This window comes from Glandiceps talaboti, chromosome 12 (assembly GCF_964340395.1).
Source record: "Glandiceps talaboti chromosome 12, keGlaTala1.1, whole genome shotgun sequence".
NCBI lineage: Eukaryota > Metazoa > Hemichordata > Enteropneusta > Spengelidae > Glandiceps > Glandiceps talaboti.
In genome coordinates this window covers 11,945,098-11,959,759 of record NC_135560.1, presented here as the reverse complement: position 1 = coordinate 11,959,759, position 14,662 = coordinate 11,945,098, and the positions used below count along the sequence as shown (strand labels likewise).

The following is a 14,662-nucleotide window of genomic DNA, read 5'->3' as shown; positions in this document are numbered from 1 at the left end:
TTAGTGCATGGTAGTAGTAGGAAACGACCAATGCCTTTAATGTGGTGGCAATGGTGGGATCAAGTCCTTACCATTAGACTTGTACATGTGTCCTTTGTGACACGGCTGAGTGATACGGCCTACCCATCGAGTCTGTAGAACACTCACCCAGGTTTTGGGTCGGACATAGACTGTCTACAGTCGCTCGCGCCTTTTTTTTCCTACGTCTTATCTAAACTCCGATCACCGGCGCAACACTACTATAATCGTATACTGATATCTACGGCCCTCGATATCAGTTTGCGATTAGACAAGTGTTGCGCCGGGTCGGAGTTTAGATAAAACGGAGGAAAAAAAGGCGCGAGCGACTGTCGACAGTCTAGGTCGGACACAGAAAAATCTCCTGTCATGTCCCATGGCTTTCCCGACTGCTAATCCTGAGCGCTAATCACTACACCACGGGGAGCCCGTGTTAAACCACATTTTTAAAAATATATGAACGGGAGAGGGTCATGTGTTAAAGAAAGAAATTGGGAGGGACATTTTTTCAAGTGGTACAACTTTAACGGAATCGGGGGAGGGTCACATTTTATGCAACAGACAGGACTGTATTCGAATTCCCCTCCCTCATGTAATTACTGAAGGCTCCCTACAACCATAGTCGCTTTATCATATTCTCGAATATGACAGTTTCTGAATTCAGCAACATGATTTTTTGATAAGTTATGGATAAAAATATCTAGCTGTCCTTATATTTTGACGGTAACTTTGACAGAATTTCGTCAGGTGATATGATCTCAGGGAAGTAATCAGATCAAAGTCGACCTCGGTTTATATATACAGCAGCGGTTCACAATAGCCAGTTAGATTTCCTGTTGCATGCAGTGCCAGCCGCCGACTGAACAATCATGTCAGAAATTCTATCGGCGTTGCTGTTCTTCTTTATGCTTTCTTTCTCTCGCGGACAATTGTCACCTATCGTCGACACACCCTACGGTAAAATTCAAGGGTTATATCTTGATGGAGCCCAAGTTTTCTACGGCATTCCGTTTGCCCAACCACCCTTAGGAGAGAATCGATGGCGGGAACTTACTCCGGCTGCAAGTTGGGCTCCCAGTGTCTTTCAAGCGACTACCATACCACCCGCATGCCCCCAATCATGCGTTCTGCCACCTGGTATGTGTGCAAATAAGGTACTGAACATTTTTTTTTTCGTTTCATGTTTTCGAAAATTTATGCAGTTTTTACCATTCAATAGTCGTTGTCGACAATGTCGTCGTCGTCATCATATTAACTAATGAAGTGAACAAATGAATATGAATAAACGAAGTTCAGATGAAAGTAGAATATGCGATGACAGTATAGGCTAACTCAAAACCTTCTCATAGTGTACAATGTTGTGTCCTTCCCATTGAGTTGGCCTGGGTAGGTCATTTGTTTGACCTTTCGTACTCTTTGTACTTGCGATCATAGGTGAAACAGCTGTACGGGCAAACTCTGATTCTTTGTGAACTTTGCGTGACGGGCGTTGAACTGAGTAACAATTTTGGTAATGATACAAATCGATGGGGAAATTAAACGGACTTTATTTTTTCCCTTCAAAAAAGTCTTTGCTGAAATCAGACCACGTCGAATGAATTGCAACCAGTATCAAATTACTTAATCTAAAACCAATTGCAAGTATAGATCCAATAATTTGTCGCCACATTCTGTTCATTTTTGCCATTTGCAAAATACATCACATACATGTGTATGCAGTAGGAATTCAATGAACGATCAAGATACCTAGAGTTTGTAGACAAATATTAAAAATCTACGGCATGCTGATAGGGGTTCAGGATCGCTAGGCAGCCAAACATGCTTCATCACGTATAACGTAACTCAAATAACAAAAGACGTGGAACAAATAATTCCAGTTATAGTGGCTAGCCGTACAGTACAGGGGCTATAACACGTTTGTACATGTTAGATATCTAGAAGTACTCCAAAAAAGGGTCCAACAAGAACCTAAAAATGAATTTTACCATTTTATAATAGATGACATGAGAGAAATTATAAAACACGAAGACGAAGAAATATTGAAATTGTAACCTTAAAAAACTTGAGGCAATCCTCACCCCACACTCTACCTTTAATCTCAGACCACTTTTGGTCTGAGGTTTAACCCCCACCCCACCCCACCCCACTCCCACGAATAAAAAATGTGCGATTCGGTAACTTTTACCGGTACGCGTGTATCACTAGCAATTTTCAAAGATTTTTCTACGCTAGTGAAATTTGCTAACGTGGAATTCGTTCTTACAGACCGGTGAGGACTGCATGTATATGACCATACACACGCCTATGACAGCAAACCCTTCCTCCAATTTACCTGTGATGGCGTACATCTTTGGTGGCCGATACATACAAGGAAGTGGATACAACTTGCTTCAAGATGGTCGTTACCTTGCCAACCATTCTAATATTGTACTGGTGGAGTTCAATTACAGAATTGGTGAGAATATTTTTATTTTGTGCCGTTTCAGTAACTATTCAATTCAGTTTTACTCTTTTATTATCGATACCAGTTGTTTCTGTCTTTCTTGGTATCAAAATTGTTCACCCAATTAAGATTTTGGGTTTTTTTTGCTGGCAGGTGCACTTGGTTTCCTGGTCACTAATAAAGGAAAAGACGTCGCCATCGGCAACTATGCTATACATGACCAACGATTCGCTTTACAGTGGATCCAGGACAACATTGCCTCTTTTGGCGGAAATCCCAACTCGGTATGTTATCGTAAAGTATCTGTCTCAAAGTCAGTCAGTCAGTCAGTCAGTCAGTAAGTCAGTCAGTCAGTCAGATGGTCAGTCAGTCAGTCAGTCAGTCAGTCAGTCAGTCAGTCAGTTAAACGGTCCATCACTGACATATTGGATACTGAAAGAATATTTGACGTATACCATTTATTTGATTGTGATGTATAATGTGAATTTTTTTTTCAAGATTATACGACGCTGATGTTAATCAAGGAATTCTACAGTAGAATCGTTCATTAAAGTGTAAATGTGATAACGAATGACCACAAGACATTGCCGTTCAAGTTTAGAGTTTCGAACTCAGATGAACAAAGTTTGCCCCTTCCATGTCGTTAAAAATGCAACTCGATCTCTTCCAACTACTAATCATGCATTTTCCAAAATTATGTACTTCCTACAGGTGACAATATTTGGTGAGAGTTCTGGTGGAGAGTCTGTATCAATTCACCTGATATCAAAGAAGAGCAATCACCTATTTCACAAAGCAATAATTCAAAGTCACCCATTTGCCCTACCATACCGAACCCACCTCGATTCCGTGATCCTTGGAAACAAATTTGCTCAAATTCTGAATTGCTCTAATGGTGACCTGCAATGCATGAGATCCAAGTCAATAGATGACATTCTTGAAGCTCAAGACCAAACCTCGAGCGTGATTGTAAATCCTTTGAAATTGCTTGAGTTGTTTCAACCCTGGGGACCAGTAGTGGGAGGGGAGGACCTTCCTAAACAGCCGGTAGACGCCTTCGCTAGTGGCGAGTGCAATCATAAGCCGGTTATGATTGGCTCTACGTCTGACGAAGGTCGTCTCGACCTTTTCGAAGCTTACAAAACGCCGGTAGACAAGACGCAGTATTACGAGACAATCATCTCCGATTTTCGACTCCATGCCTTTAAGATTTTGACAAAATTTCCACCGATTCCCGCAGGCGATCAGCGAGAAGTGCTGTCAATCATCGGACATCAATATATATTCTTCTGTCCAGAAAGAAAGGCTGCCCGAGGTATATCCAAATATAATGGGGATACTTGGATGTATGTTTTTAACCATTCACTATCCTTCGATGCCTGGGGAGCTAACTACTCCTTCTGTATTGGCCATCCATGTCATGGAAGCGAGCTTCCCTTTGTCTTTCACACAGCTTCTCTTGGTGGTTTCAACTTTACCGAAGAGGAGGAGGTGTTGTCAAAGAGTCTGATGACCTATTGGACAAACTTTGCACGCACCGGTGATCCAAGTAACTCGGGCCAACCGATTACAACTGGGGAAATGGATGAAGCACTAGTGTGGCCGAAATATGAGGAGTCTTCGGACTGGCAGTACCTACGCTTTTTGACCCCAAATAGAGTAGAAAAGAATTATTTGGATAAAGAATGTGGTTTCTGGGATTCTCTCCGATATTATCCATAATATGTCAATATCAATAAAATGAATAAAATACTATCACCATACAAAGAGTTCTTTTCATTTTTTTACATATAAATTATTGTTGATACCATCTTTCATCATCAAAAGCTTTATTTCCATACAAACCCCTTGAAGACGTTGGTGAGATGTGTGTATATAGCACGTCCCATACGACAAAATAATAATTACCTAACCTAACACCCAATGACCTGACCTTTCTGAAGTGTCGATTTATGCCAGTCACACGACTAGATCAAATTGAGGCAACCGTCTTTGAATGGAAGCACACTTAACAAACCACTGTATTGAGCATATGTGCATGTGTGTGTGTGTGTGTGTGTGTGTGTGTGTGTGTGTGTGTGTGTGTGTGTGTGTGTGTGTTAACTTATAAAGAGCATACCATCAATATCAATAACTGGGGAATGTTTTGATATTTTTGCCACACATAATTGATCAAAATAGATATGTGAGAAATTCAATATGACTGTAATTATCTATTTTAGTGATTGTGACATAGTTTTGATAACATATGGTTTTTGAATGATAGAGGTCATGAGAGAAAGGTTGTGAGTGATACAGTGATACAGATAAATGTGTAATTTGAACTAGGTTATCAATTGGGACATCTGCCTTGTGTATCGACGATACACCTCCTCAATCCTCATCCGTACTCCCATTGCTGACACCGCTCAATGCGGATATCCTCATTACTGGCGTGCGCGCACACACACACACGCACGCACACACACACACACACACACATACACACACACACACACACACACATACACATACATACACACACCCTCCCCCCACCACAGTATTGCGGTACTGTGGACTTCCGATGTACATACTGAGATAAATACAACATTGAACCTCAGCCCACTATGGTGGTCTGAGATTGAACGTTGATTGTAAATATATCAACTACTAAATAATGGTGATGGCCAGATTTCATGTCAGCTCAGGTTGTCAACTGTTATGTTCTCTAACATATTGGCGATATCATGATCACTGAATGTACGTTTTGTGGCTCATGCATATAGAAATCTCGTAGTAGTAATGCCACTGTCGTACTTGCAAGGGGATATACAGTGCCGGACTACAGTGAACGTTATTATCTATATTGGCTAGCTCAATTGCAGAACAGGAGGATCCTAAAAAGGCGTTATTGGGTCATGTAAATAATACCACACATTAACCAAAGTGCAAAGTGTGAGTTCGTGTACTTTGATTTTACATTTTACACGTCATTCGAGGAGTCCATAACAATGATAGTACATAACTCTGTCGTCGTCGCAGCCGTAGTTTTCTTGTGTTCTATTGGGAAAACATCACCTTTGGCGACCGGCCCCATAGTGGATACAAAGTATGGCAAAGTAGAAGGAGTATATTTAGAGCAAGCCCGTGCTTTCTACGGTATTCCCTATGCACTCCCACCCATCAAAGCTAATCGTTGGGAGTCGCCTAAACCGGCTGCGAGTTGGTCACCAAGCATTCTGCAAGCAAAGACGGCACCACCTGGTTGTCCCCAGCAGTGTATGAATCCACCACATGTCTGCCCTAACAAGGTGAATAGACTTATCTTCATACGTACAGGTATTGTCATTATGTCAATGTTACAGAAATCGTAACCAAAAGTGTTTGTTGAAACAAAGCATTAAACAGAATTAAGTTTAAATGTGTTTTGAAGATAATGTTCGTCGTAGTAATTTCCTTTCCATTATCATTTGAGCGGGATACATGTAGCCCCCCCCCCCCATTCCCAGACGACCGCATTTGGAGGAGGCGGTTATCAAGTTTATAAAAAAGAGGATGTGTGTATTAAAGGGATACCCATAATGAAGTGAGGTACAGCAAATTGGGCCTTCTCGATCCTCGGTCGGTCACATTTTAATCAGATTGCGTAAGTTTGAGCAGTGCTGTTGTCAGGTCCTCTCCTATCTATCCGCTTCCCTCTTGCTCACACCCTCTCACACCTCTCTGTGTGTCTAAATACTTTGTAATTGGAAAACGTTTTCTTTCAATGCATGACACTTTGAATCTCCAGAATCCTTATCACGAATAATGATGCGATGTTGAGAGATTTTCATTCTAGCCATAGCCATAGGCGGCGCTATTGTAATAAAAAGTCCATATTGATTTGAAAGGTTGTCTGGTAATGACTTAGTCTTTGTCTTCTGTATTCGAATTCTTTGGCGTTGTTTATTGCAGACTAGTGAAGATTGTCTTTACTTGAACTTCTTTACGCCATTGGATGTAACCCCTTCTTCAAATTTACCTGTAATGGTTTATATCCATGGTGGGAATTTTCGAGATGGAGTTGGTGCCAACCTGCTGCAGGATGGTCGCTATCTAGCCAACCAAACGAACACGATTGTTGGCTCGATCAACTACAGAGTCGGTAGGTTTGCCGCTGTCTTATGTGGACAACACAGCTTTAGAGCAGCAAAATGCATGTACATGTATTTCGGGCTTAATGGCACTATTTTTGGCGGTGGAGGGGGGAGGCTGGGTTGTAAAATATTCTGTATTTGTTGGCTTTGAATTTTGCACACTACAAATCCTCCAATGAGACGCGACGTACTATTTTCGTCGACTCTAATCCTTTGTAGATATCATGGTATATCTAAATTAAAATTTGAGGATTTCCGTTGGATTTTTACAGGGGCTCTTGGCTTTCTTGTTGCTGGGCGTGGAAGCGAAGCTGTAAAGGGTAACTATGGAATTCAAGACCAGCGCTTGGCTTTCAGATGGTTCAAAGAGAACATAGCTTCATTTGGGGGAGACCCTACTAGAGTAAGGAAAACGTGTATACTTTTACTTTATTTTATTTCAAATAATGGCTTAAAATATAGCTAGCAACTTCTTCAACAATTGTTGATGTGCCACTGAAAGGCTGTGTTATGCTTCAAACTTTATATTGTGACATACAGCAACGCCCCCAAACAACAACAACAACAACAACAACAACAACAACAACAACAACAACCATCATCATCACGATCAACATGGCAAGTATCCAATTCGTTTAGCTTGTCGCGTCAATTATTTGTGAGAATAAGTTATATGACATATTACTTATTATATGAACGAAACAGTGCTTCTACATAATATTGTATCACATTATTATAACCACTTACAATTTATAATTGTTGAAAGTGAGTGACAATGTAACGTGGTGTCGACGAACTTCATATTGACACTTATTTGTAAGAAGTGAAAACTAAACCAAACACATGTACAATGTAAAACTAAAGGCTACCAGTCGTTATGTAGTCAATTTATCTACATTTCCTTGTGGTTTGAGAAAAAAATCATAAAATTTACCATCATCGACATCTTCCACTCTTTTCTCTTCGATCAGATCACCATGTTTGGTCAGAGTGCTGGAGCACAGTCAGTTGCTATCCACCTTACTTCAGAGCAAAGCGCCGACATCTTCGACCAAGCAATAATCGAAAGCAACCCATTTACATTGCCTTTCAAAACCCATACCGAGGCAGTCATACTAGGTGACTATCTTGCCAAAGAACTGAACTGTTCCAATGGGAACATCCCGATGATATCGTGGCTGCACAACAAAGCGTAAGTAGTAAAATTGTCAATCCGTTTAGACTAATGGAGCTATTTGAGCCCTGGGGACCATACCTTGACGGGGAGGATCTCCCGAAACATCCATTAGACGCTATGATAGAGGGTAACTTCCAAATGAAACCTATCATGATCGGAACGACTTCCGACGAAGCCCGAGTGAATCTCTTCATGGCCTACAAGACTCCAATGGATAACACCCAATACTATGAACTGATTATTGCCGACTTTCCAACACACTTTATCAAAATCCTACAGAAATACCCAGCACTTTCTTCAGGTGATCAACGCGAAATTCTCGACTTCGCGGGTACAGCCTACATATGCCTATGCCCGAATAGACTCGCCGAGAGGGGAATGTCGGCAACGCACAATGCAATCTGGGTATACCTTTTTGACCACGTACTCTCATTTGACGCTTGGGGTCCACAATTCGCCTTCTGTAGGAATCATTCGTGCCATGGAGCCGAGTTGCCGTTTGTGTTCCATTCGGCACCCCTAGCCGACTTACACTATACTCCCGATGAAGAAAAACTATCGCACACTATGATTTATTACTGGACCAACTTCGCCCACACAGGAAACCCCAATAATCCAGGATTTCGATCTGGCAATGTGAGAGATGCGTTCTTAATTTGGCCACAGTATGATGGCATTAAATCGCAATATATGCATTTCAAAACTCCAGTCAATGATATAGGATCTAACTACAGGGGTGAAGAGTGTGACTTCTGGGATTCCTTGAAAGCTTATCCGTGATTGGATCTTACATGATCACCTGACATTTCACAAGTCTGTCATCAAAATTGTGCCCTCGTATCCGAATACTGGAAAAGATAACATTGTATGAAACCTTCGAGGAGAGTTGATAATACATAAACCCGACATTTACTGAGACTCGACTAATACACACATACATGTAAAAGGACTCAGCCAAGAACTTCAAGATGGCAACAGACCTTGGACTAGGATAAACAAAAAGTACGCAATTATGTGAAACAAGAAAGAGACCCTAAGAACAAGATGACATCCACTCTGTCCACGAATACACCAAATTCAACACCACAACTAATTATTACTTTTTCAATTAGTTTTAATTTGTTGATACTTAATTACATGTCACGGTAAATTTATTCACTCGTCATGGCTAATAAATCTAATTAATTTTTAATCAAAATCCTCCAGTTTTTAATATGTTTACACAGCACACGGACAATACACAATACATAACTTTAATAATTGGTGAGTATTTGAAGTTTTTAGAAATAAAGCAAGTTATATGGAATGGTACCAAGCGACAAGTTTATGACTAAAGCCTGGCGCACACGAAAGGAATCAGCTGAGCAAAATTTCACTCGTGGCAGTTTCCTTGCGACGATTTCTCTCGTGTGCGGGCAACTTTTAGTGAGATTTTGGTCAGGTTATTCGGGGCCGAGAGCCAAATAGCTAGAATGTTTGGTAATCTGGTTACTTGTGGCTGAGACGACTAGTAGTCTGCGCTTGTGGCAAATTCCTCACCTTGTGCGCTGAACGCTGAGCCGAATACTCACGACTTTCTCTGAGAGCGCATGCGTGCACGTGGCGATGACGTTTAGTACCACGTGTCTGTGCCAAGTCAAAAATACAGGTGAGTAACTTATACGAAATACCGACGTATTTTCATGGTTTTAGAAGACAAACATATCGATCTTTGGCCTTAAATACCCGCGGCTACTGCTTTAGCAGGAATAATCACAAAACTATACCAATTTGAAACGAGATAGCTATATTGTGATACGACACAATAACCGGAGTCTTGTTTACATGTTGACGAATCTCGCTAAAACAATAGTCACGGGTATTTAGGCCAAAGATCGACATGTTTGTGTCTTGTAAAATCATGAAAATACTATTATTTAAAATAAGACACACGTGGCGCAGACTATCGCAAGTCTTGCGCTGTAAACTTAAAAATGTTCTCTCGTGTGATAAAAAAGTGATAACAAAACACCCTATAACACCAAATGATCGAAATACGCACATAGTATAGATTCATCATTTAAAGAATATTTAGGTAAGATATGTAAAAATGAATGTTTTGAATTAGTATACATGTATTTGTAATGTTACAGTAAATGATCTGAGAAAGAGAAGGTTATACATCAAGTTGCAAAAGTGTCGAGTGTATCACTGAACTACTGCCTGACCTTGATCGCTCAGATTTTTACTAGACTAAATTCTATACTTTAAAAAATCCAGTAAATAGAAAGTTTGAAATTTAAAGCTTGAACAACCGATAAAAAAAATGTCTAAATTTTAACACCCCCTTGCATAATATGTTTGTGATCGTCAACGTCCAATGGTACGTATGACCGTTGTTCCATACTCATAAAATATAACGGATCGGATATGACTTCGGGGTCAAACCCCTCTTTCACTAGTCCGGTCTTCGTATATTTGAAAGTGCCGGTGACATCCAGCTGTTCTTTGAGTCGGAGAAATTTTGGACATGCGTATAAAGGTAGAGAAGTTGTCATATGGATGTAGAATTGCTTGAAGGAGAAGGTGGATTTATCTTCTAGCACCACAGCTGCCATTCCTGCTCGACCTTCTTGTCCTAATATTAAATTAAAGCAAATATAAAATGCCAATTTTGTTTTTTAATAATTCATTACTTTGAAAATAAGATTTTAAAAAAACGTAAAAGGTTTTTGATTGTACGAAATGATTTATAAACAAACCGGGTAAAGACAAGTAATCACTTTTAATCACATGTGATCACAAGTAATCAAACTATTTATGGGGAAGCGACTGATGCATACACTGACCCACATAGAATAACAACATTTCTTGCATCTTTTTTTTTTAGTTTTTGGCAAAATTGAGTTACAAACATGGTCTTGCTCTATGCTATTTTTAGAAAGTGCGTTGGCATAGCAATATATGGTCTTGTAACCAGACCTCGGATCAGCGCTCGGTAGGTTGCCGAACAAAAACCGATGATGTACAGTAACTCTGGTGAGCAGCTCTCTGTAAACGCCCTCAATGTGTATCTTACATGCAATGTAACTTTCGGTAGCATAATACCTAAATAAGCCCGAAGGTCTTGCAGCTAGATTAGACAATATATGGACTGTGGTTATAACCATGTGATAATGTTAAGTCTTACCTGTTACTGAGACCCCATAGACGTTGACTTCCTTGATACCGTAAAAGTTCATGACGACATTAGCAACTTCAGTGGTCGACACATTTTCTCCCTTCCATCTAGTAGGAGAAATAAATACGTTCAAATCATCCAAGTTCAAGTTGTCTTAATTTACCGTCAATTATCTACGGTGATTTTTGTTCTTTAATATCACAAAATAATTACCAACTATAACAATAATGAATGTTGAAAGCAAAATTGCATTCTCCCAAGCCAGAGCACACATTTCTGCTGAAGCAACGAAACAAATAGTACGGGTACGTTTTTGACAGTGCCGTAAAGAGGTATGACGTTTACGACGTTGGCGAAAATGGTGACGTTATAAATCGTGGCTCACAGGATATAGGACGTTGAGGTGGAATGCTATTAGCTAAAAAACATCACGCAGCCTAGCATTTGCATCCAAATTGTACTCAACAATGTGAAAATTTCGCTGTGTGACATATATGTACAGTAAAATGTACCGCTCGGTTCGTTGCATGGGGGCTTTGATAATGATTTATTAATTATGTAAATAATTTAATAAATGAAATTGTTTTTGAATATATCTTTACGTTTGCATGTGTTGACATATATTTTCTTTATTTTAGCCTTGTTCGTTTCTTTTAATGACTAAAATAACCAGTTAAGTCCCACACATCTGTTGATAGAATTTATGAATACTTTTATCATACCGTACATGGTTCATACACTAATATATAAAATTTCCTACCTGAACGTATCTCCGAGACGATCATTGAAATACATGTAGTAGTCCTTGTCGAGGGTAAATATGTCACCTGTGTTAAAGTATAGATCACCATCTTTGAATACGTTTGATACCTTCTTGCTCTCCGTCAGTTCTTTCTTTCCCCGATACCCTTTATATGCTCTCACCTCATCGATAGGTGTTAGAAGTAACCCAGGCTTGCCTAAATAGACATTAGGGTAAAGAAAAGTCTTAGCAGTCATTGTGGAGTCTATATGGTGTTGGGGCGCCTTCGCGCATCATATTCTCTCAGAGAAGGCCAATAATAGCAGAAGTACACGACGTATAGGAAGTTACGATAGAAAAACTGTAAGAACGTTTGCATCTGTGAAGTTGGGGTGGGGGTGGGGTGGGGTGGGCACTACTCTTCATTGCTACGTGAATGGGTTTGAACGGATACGAGTAAACGTTATCTGGAAGTTACAGAACGCTTACCAGTTTCGGCTGGAAGGCATCTCCCGTCAGCTCCTCGAATCGGCGTAGCCGTGTCAAACTCATACTGTACAAAGCGATATTTACCAAGTTTCTGCAAGTAACCAATAACACAATATAATGTGAAGAAATGTGGTAGAGTACTGCAGCTGGTATTTGTGATAAGAACGGACAAAATATTAGCTAGGTTAATGTATAGGGGTGAGATGAACGGTTCAATATAGGATAAAATCATAATTCTGTTAGGAGTTTGCACTATTTTAGTTCTCATCCTACAAAAACGATTTTACTTTTAACGTACACGTGGTCTGTTTTGTGTATGTACCCTAGGCCCTAGATACAAGAATTTCAAAAAAATAAATGTCAAATCGAGAAATGGACAGTAAATGCATGGCACCTAAAACTGCCAATACAGGAGCTATTTTTTCCTCACCTACATACTGGTTTTGTATTCATAGTACTATGCTACTATAGACTGATTTGAAATTGTTTGGACTGCCTGAAACAATTTTCAATTTAGACCGAATTAAACTTAGTGGGGGTCTGAAGCCAAACTAAGAGAATTTAATTTTTTTATCCTACATTGAATGATTGATGGCGCCCTGATGAAATTGTGAACGTTGTGAGCTTGTAATTGTAATTTAAACAGGGTCCTCAATTACTAAGATACTAAGATAAAACACGTGTCCTTTACAAACTATGCCATTCTTCCACTACACCTACTACGTATGACTACATCCCCAGTGTTTTCTTAATAATGGATGTCTCGCCATCTTTCCAATATCAATTAATACCAACATCCTCAACTCTGGGCGCTCAACAGATATAAAGCTTACAGTATCAATGTGGTTACTACGTCAACAAAAGGTATTAGGAATTAATTCCAACATAACTATTTACAAACATTGGTCGATACACAGTCGAGTTGAAGTTCCCTTACCTGGATGAGTGGCGTCATTCTCCCACAAGATCCAACTTTATTATCAACATTACAAGTGAAAATGTTCCCTTCGGTAGCACCGTAAAACTCGCCAATGTGTGGGATTGCAAATCGACGAGCGAAGTCAACCCAGATATCAGTCCGTAGTCCATTTCCACAGGCAAAACGCACCTTGTGATTCCTGTCCTCAGTACGCTATAATATGGAATAATATAGAATATACTACTTGATTCAGTACAAAAAAAACAGTTTGCTATAAACATAATTTCGACAAAAACTGTAAACTGCAAACTTCAAGATGTTAGTACATTTACACCCTGGAAATCTTGTTGCTAAGTAATCAGCTATGTCTGTCTGTACACATACATGTATGTATGTATGTATGTATGTATGTATGTATGTATGTATGTATGTATGTATGTATGTATGTAATATATATATATTTTTTTTCAGGTAGGCAGGCATGCAGACAGGCAGAGGAGGGGGAGTATCAATAATATTTGTATAAGGTCTGGGGGAGGGTCAATCTTTTTTACTCACTGGAAAAACACCACCCCCTTCTGTAATTTAGGCCCAGTCGTTAAAGGAACATTTCTCCACACCATATATTCCAAGATATATGTACCTAGTTTTGGAACTTAGAGATTCTGCAAAGTTGGAAAAATGTGGGTTTAATCGTTGAGTATTGTGGTGTAAAATCTCACCTCGGGTTGTGCCAACAAGTATCGGCATACTTCACCGATGTAAAATATAACTGTGACATCATGCTTGCGAACGTCTTGCCAGAAACGACTAGCCGAAAACTTCTGGGCTAACACCATAGTTGCACCTGTTTGAAAGTTTTCAAAATATGCAGGGATATATCTCCGTTGAATCTAAATATCACAATCAACTTAATAATAGTTCAAATTTCCAATATACCGTCTTTTTTCTAACAAAGGTCATGTCAAATCCGAGAAAAAAACCCACATGTATGTTACAGAGATATCCCAAGCTAGATAAAACACATAACGATTCATGGAATAACAACAGCTGGCAAACGAAATTAACTAAACTATATAATATTCCCCAATATTTGTCTTCTTCGTTTAGCCAAGGAAAATACGAGTGACCTAAGGGGCCTTGCAACTACCGGTCGTTAGACGAGTAGTGACAACCCTTAGGTCACGAGTATTTTATGGTTGAATGAAGGAAAATTGTGGGAATAATATAATTATACCACCTCTACCATAATTTATTTAAAAAATCGGCAAAAATGACGGCGCATATTTCGAACACAGCAGAACCAGTGACGTATCTACACGGGGTGTCGTGACGTACAACGACCAGGGTATATAATCCCTATATATTTTCTGTTCAGAGACAATAACTGGCGGATTTGTGCCTGGTGTAACGTCTAATTGTCATTTTGCTGGTTGTTTGAACTTTACCTACCTTTACGGAGTCCATATGCGAGTGTTATCAGGAAGGCTGAGGAGTGATACAGCGGCAAGGTAATGTAGAATACGTCGTCTTCAGTAAGATCAAGAATGTCAAGCAGTAAAGTACAGCCGATGTGTTTCTGATGTGTAATATTACATG

The 14,662-nt window shown here is 39.7% G+C and overlaps 2 protein-coding genes and 1 pseudogene across 2 annotated transcripts in view; 2 read left to right on the top strand and 1 right to left on the bottom strand.

Moving 5' to 3' along the window:
- Positions 1-887: 887 nt before the first annotated feature.
- On the top strand, positions 888-4,183 carry LOC144442930 (cAMP-regulated D2 protein-like). The gene is made up of 4 exons (XM_078132303.1): positions 888-1,172; positions 2,284-2,473; positions 2,615-2,745; positions 3,173-4,183. Exons 1-4 carry the CDS (start codon positions 888-890, stop codon positions 4,181-4,183), a joined length of 1,617 nt encoding a protein of 538 aa, XP_077988429.1.
- A 1,268-nt stretch (positions 4,184-5,451) lies between these two features.
- Positions 5,452-8,533, top strand: LOC144442929 (cAMP-regulated D2 protein-like; annotated as a pseudogene).
- A 1,520-nt stretch (positions 8,534-10,053) lies between these two features.
- The window catches only part of LOC144443809 (long-chain fatty acid transport protein 2-like), a 6,879-nt gene continuing 2,270 nt past the window's right edge, over positions 10,054-14,662 (bottom strand). The window contains exons 3-9 of the mRNA XM_078133357.1: positions 14,516-14,662; positions 13,786-13,910; positions 13,082-13,276; positions 12,145-12,235; positions 11,674-11,872; positions 10,923-11,020; positions 10,054-10,370 (exon numbers count right to left, since the gene is read on the bottom strand). The exon at positions 14,516-14,662 is cut by the window's right edge and continues 12 nt beyond it. Coding sequence (XP_077989483.1) covers positions 10,063-10,370; positions 10,923-11,020; positions 11,674-11,872; positions 12,145-12,235; positions 13,082-13,276; positions 13,786-13,910; positions 14,516-14,662 — 1,163 coding nt within the window. The 3' untranslated portion in view covers positions 10,054-10,062. The remainder of the gene's footprint in view (positions 10,371-10,922; positions 11,021-11,673; positions 11,873-12,144; positions 12,236-13,081; positions 13,277-13,785; positions 13,911-14,515) is intronic.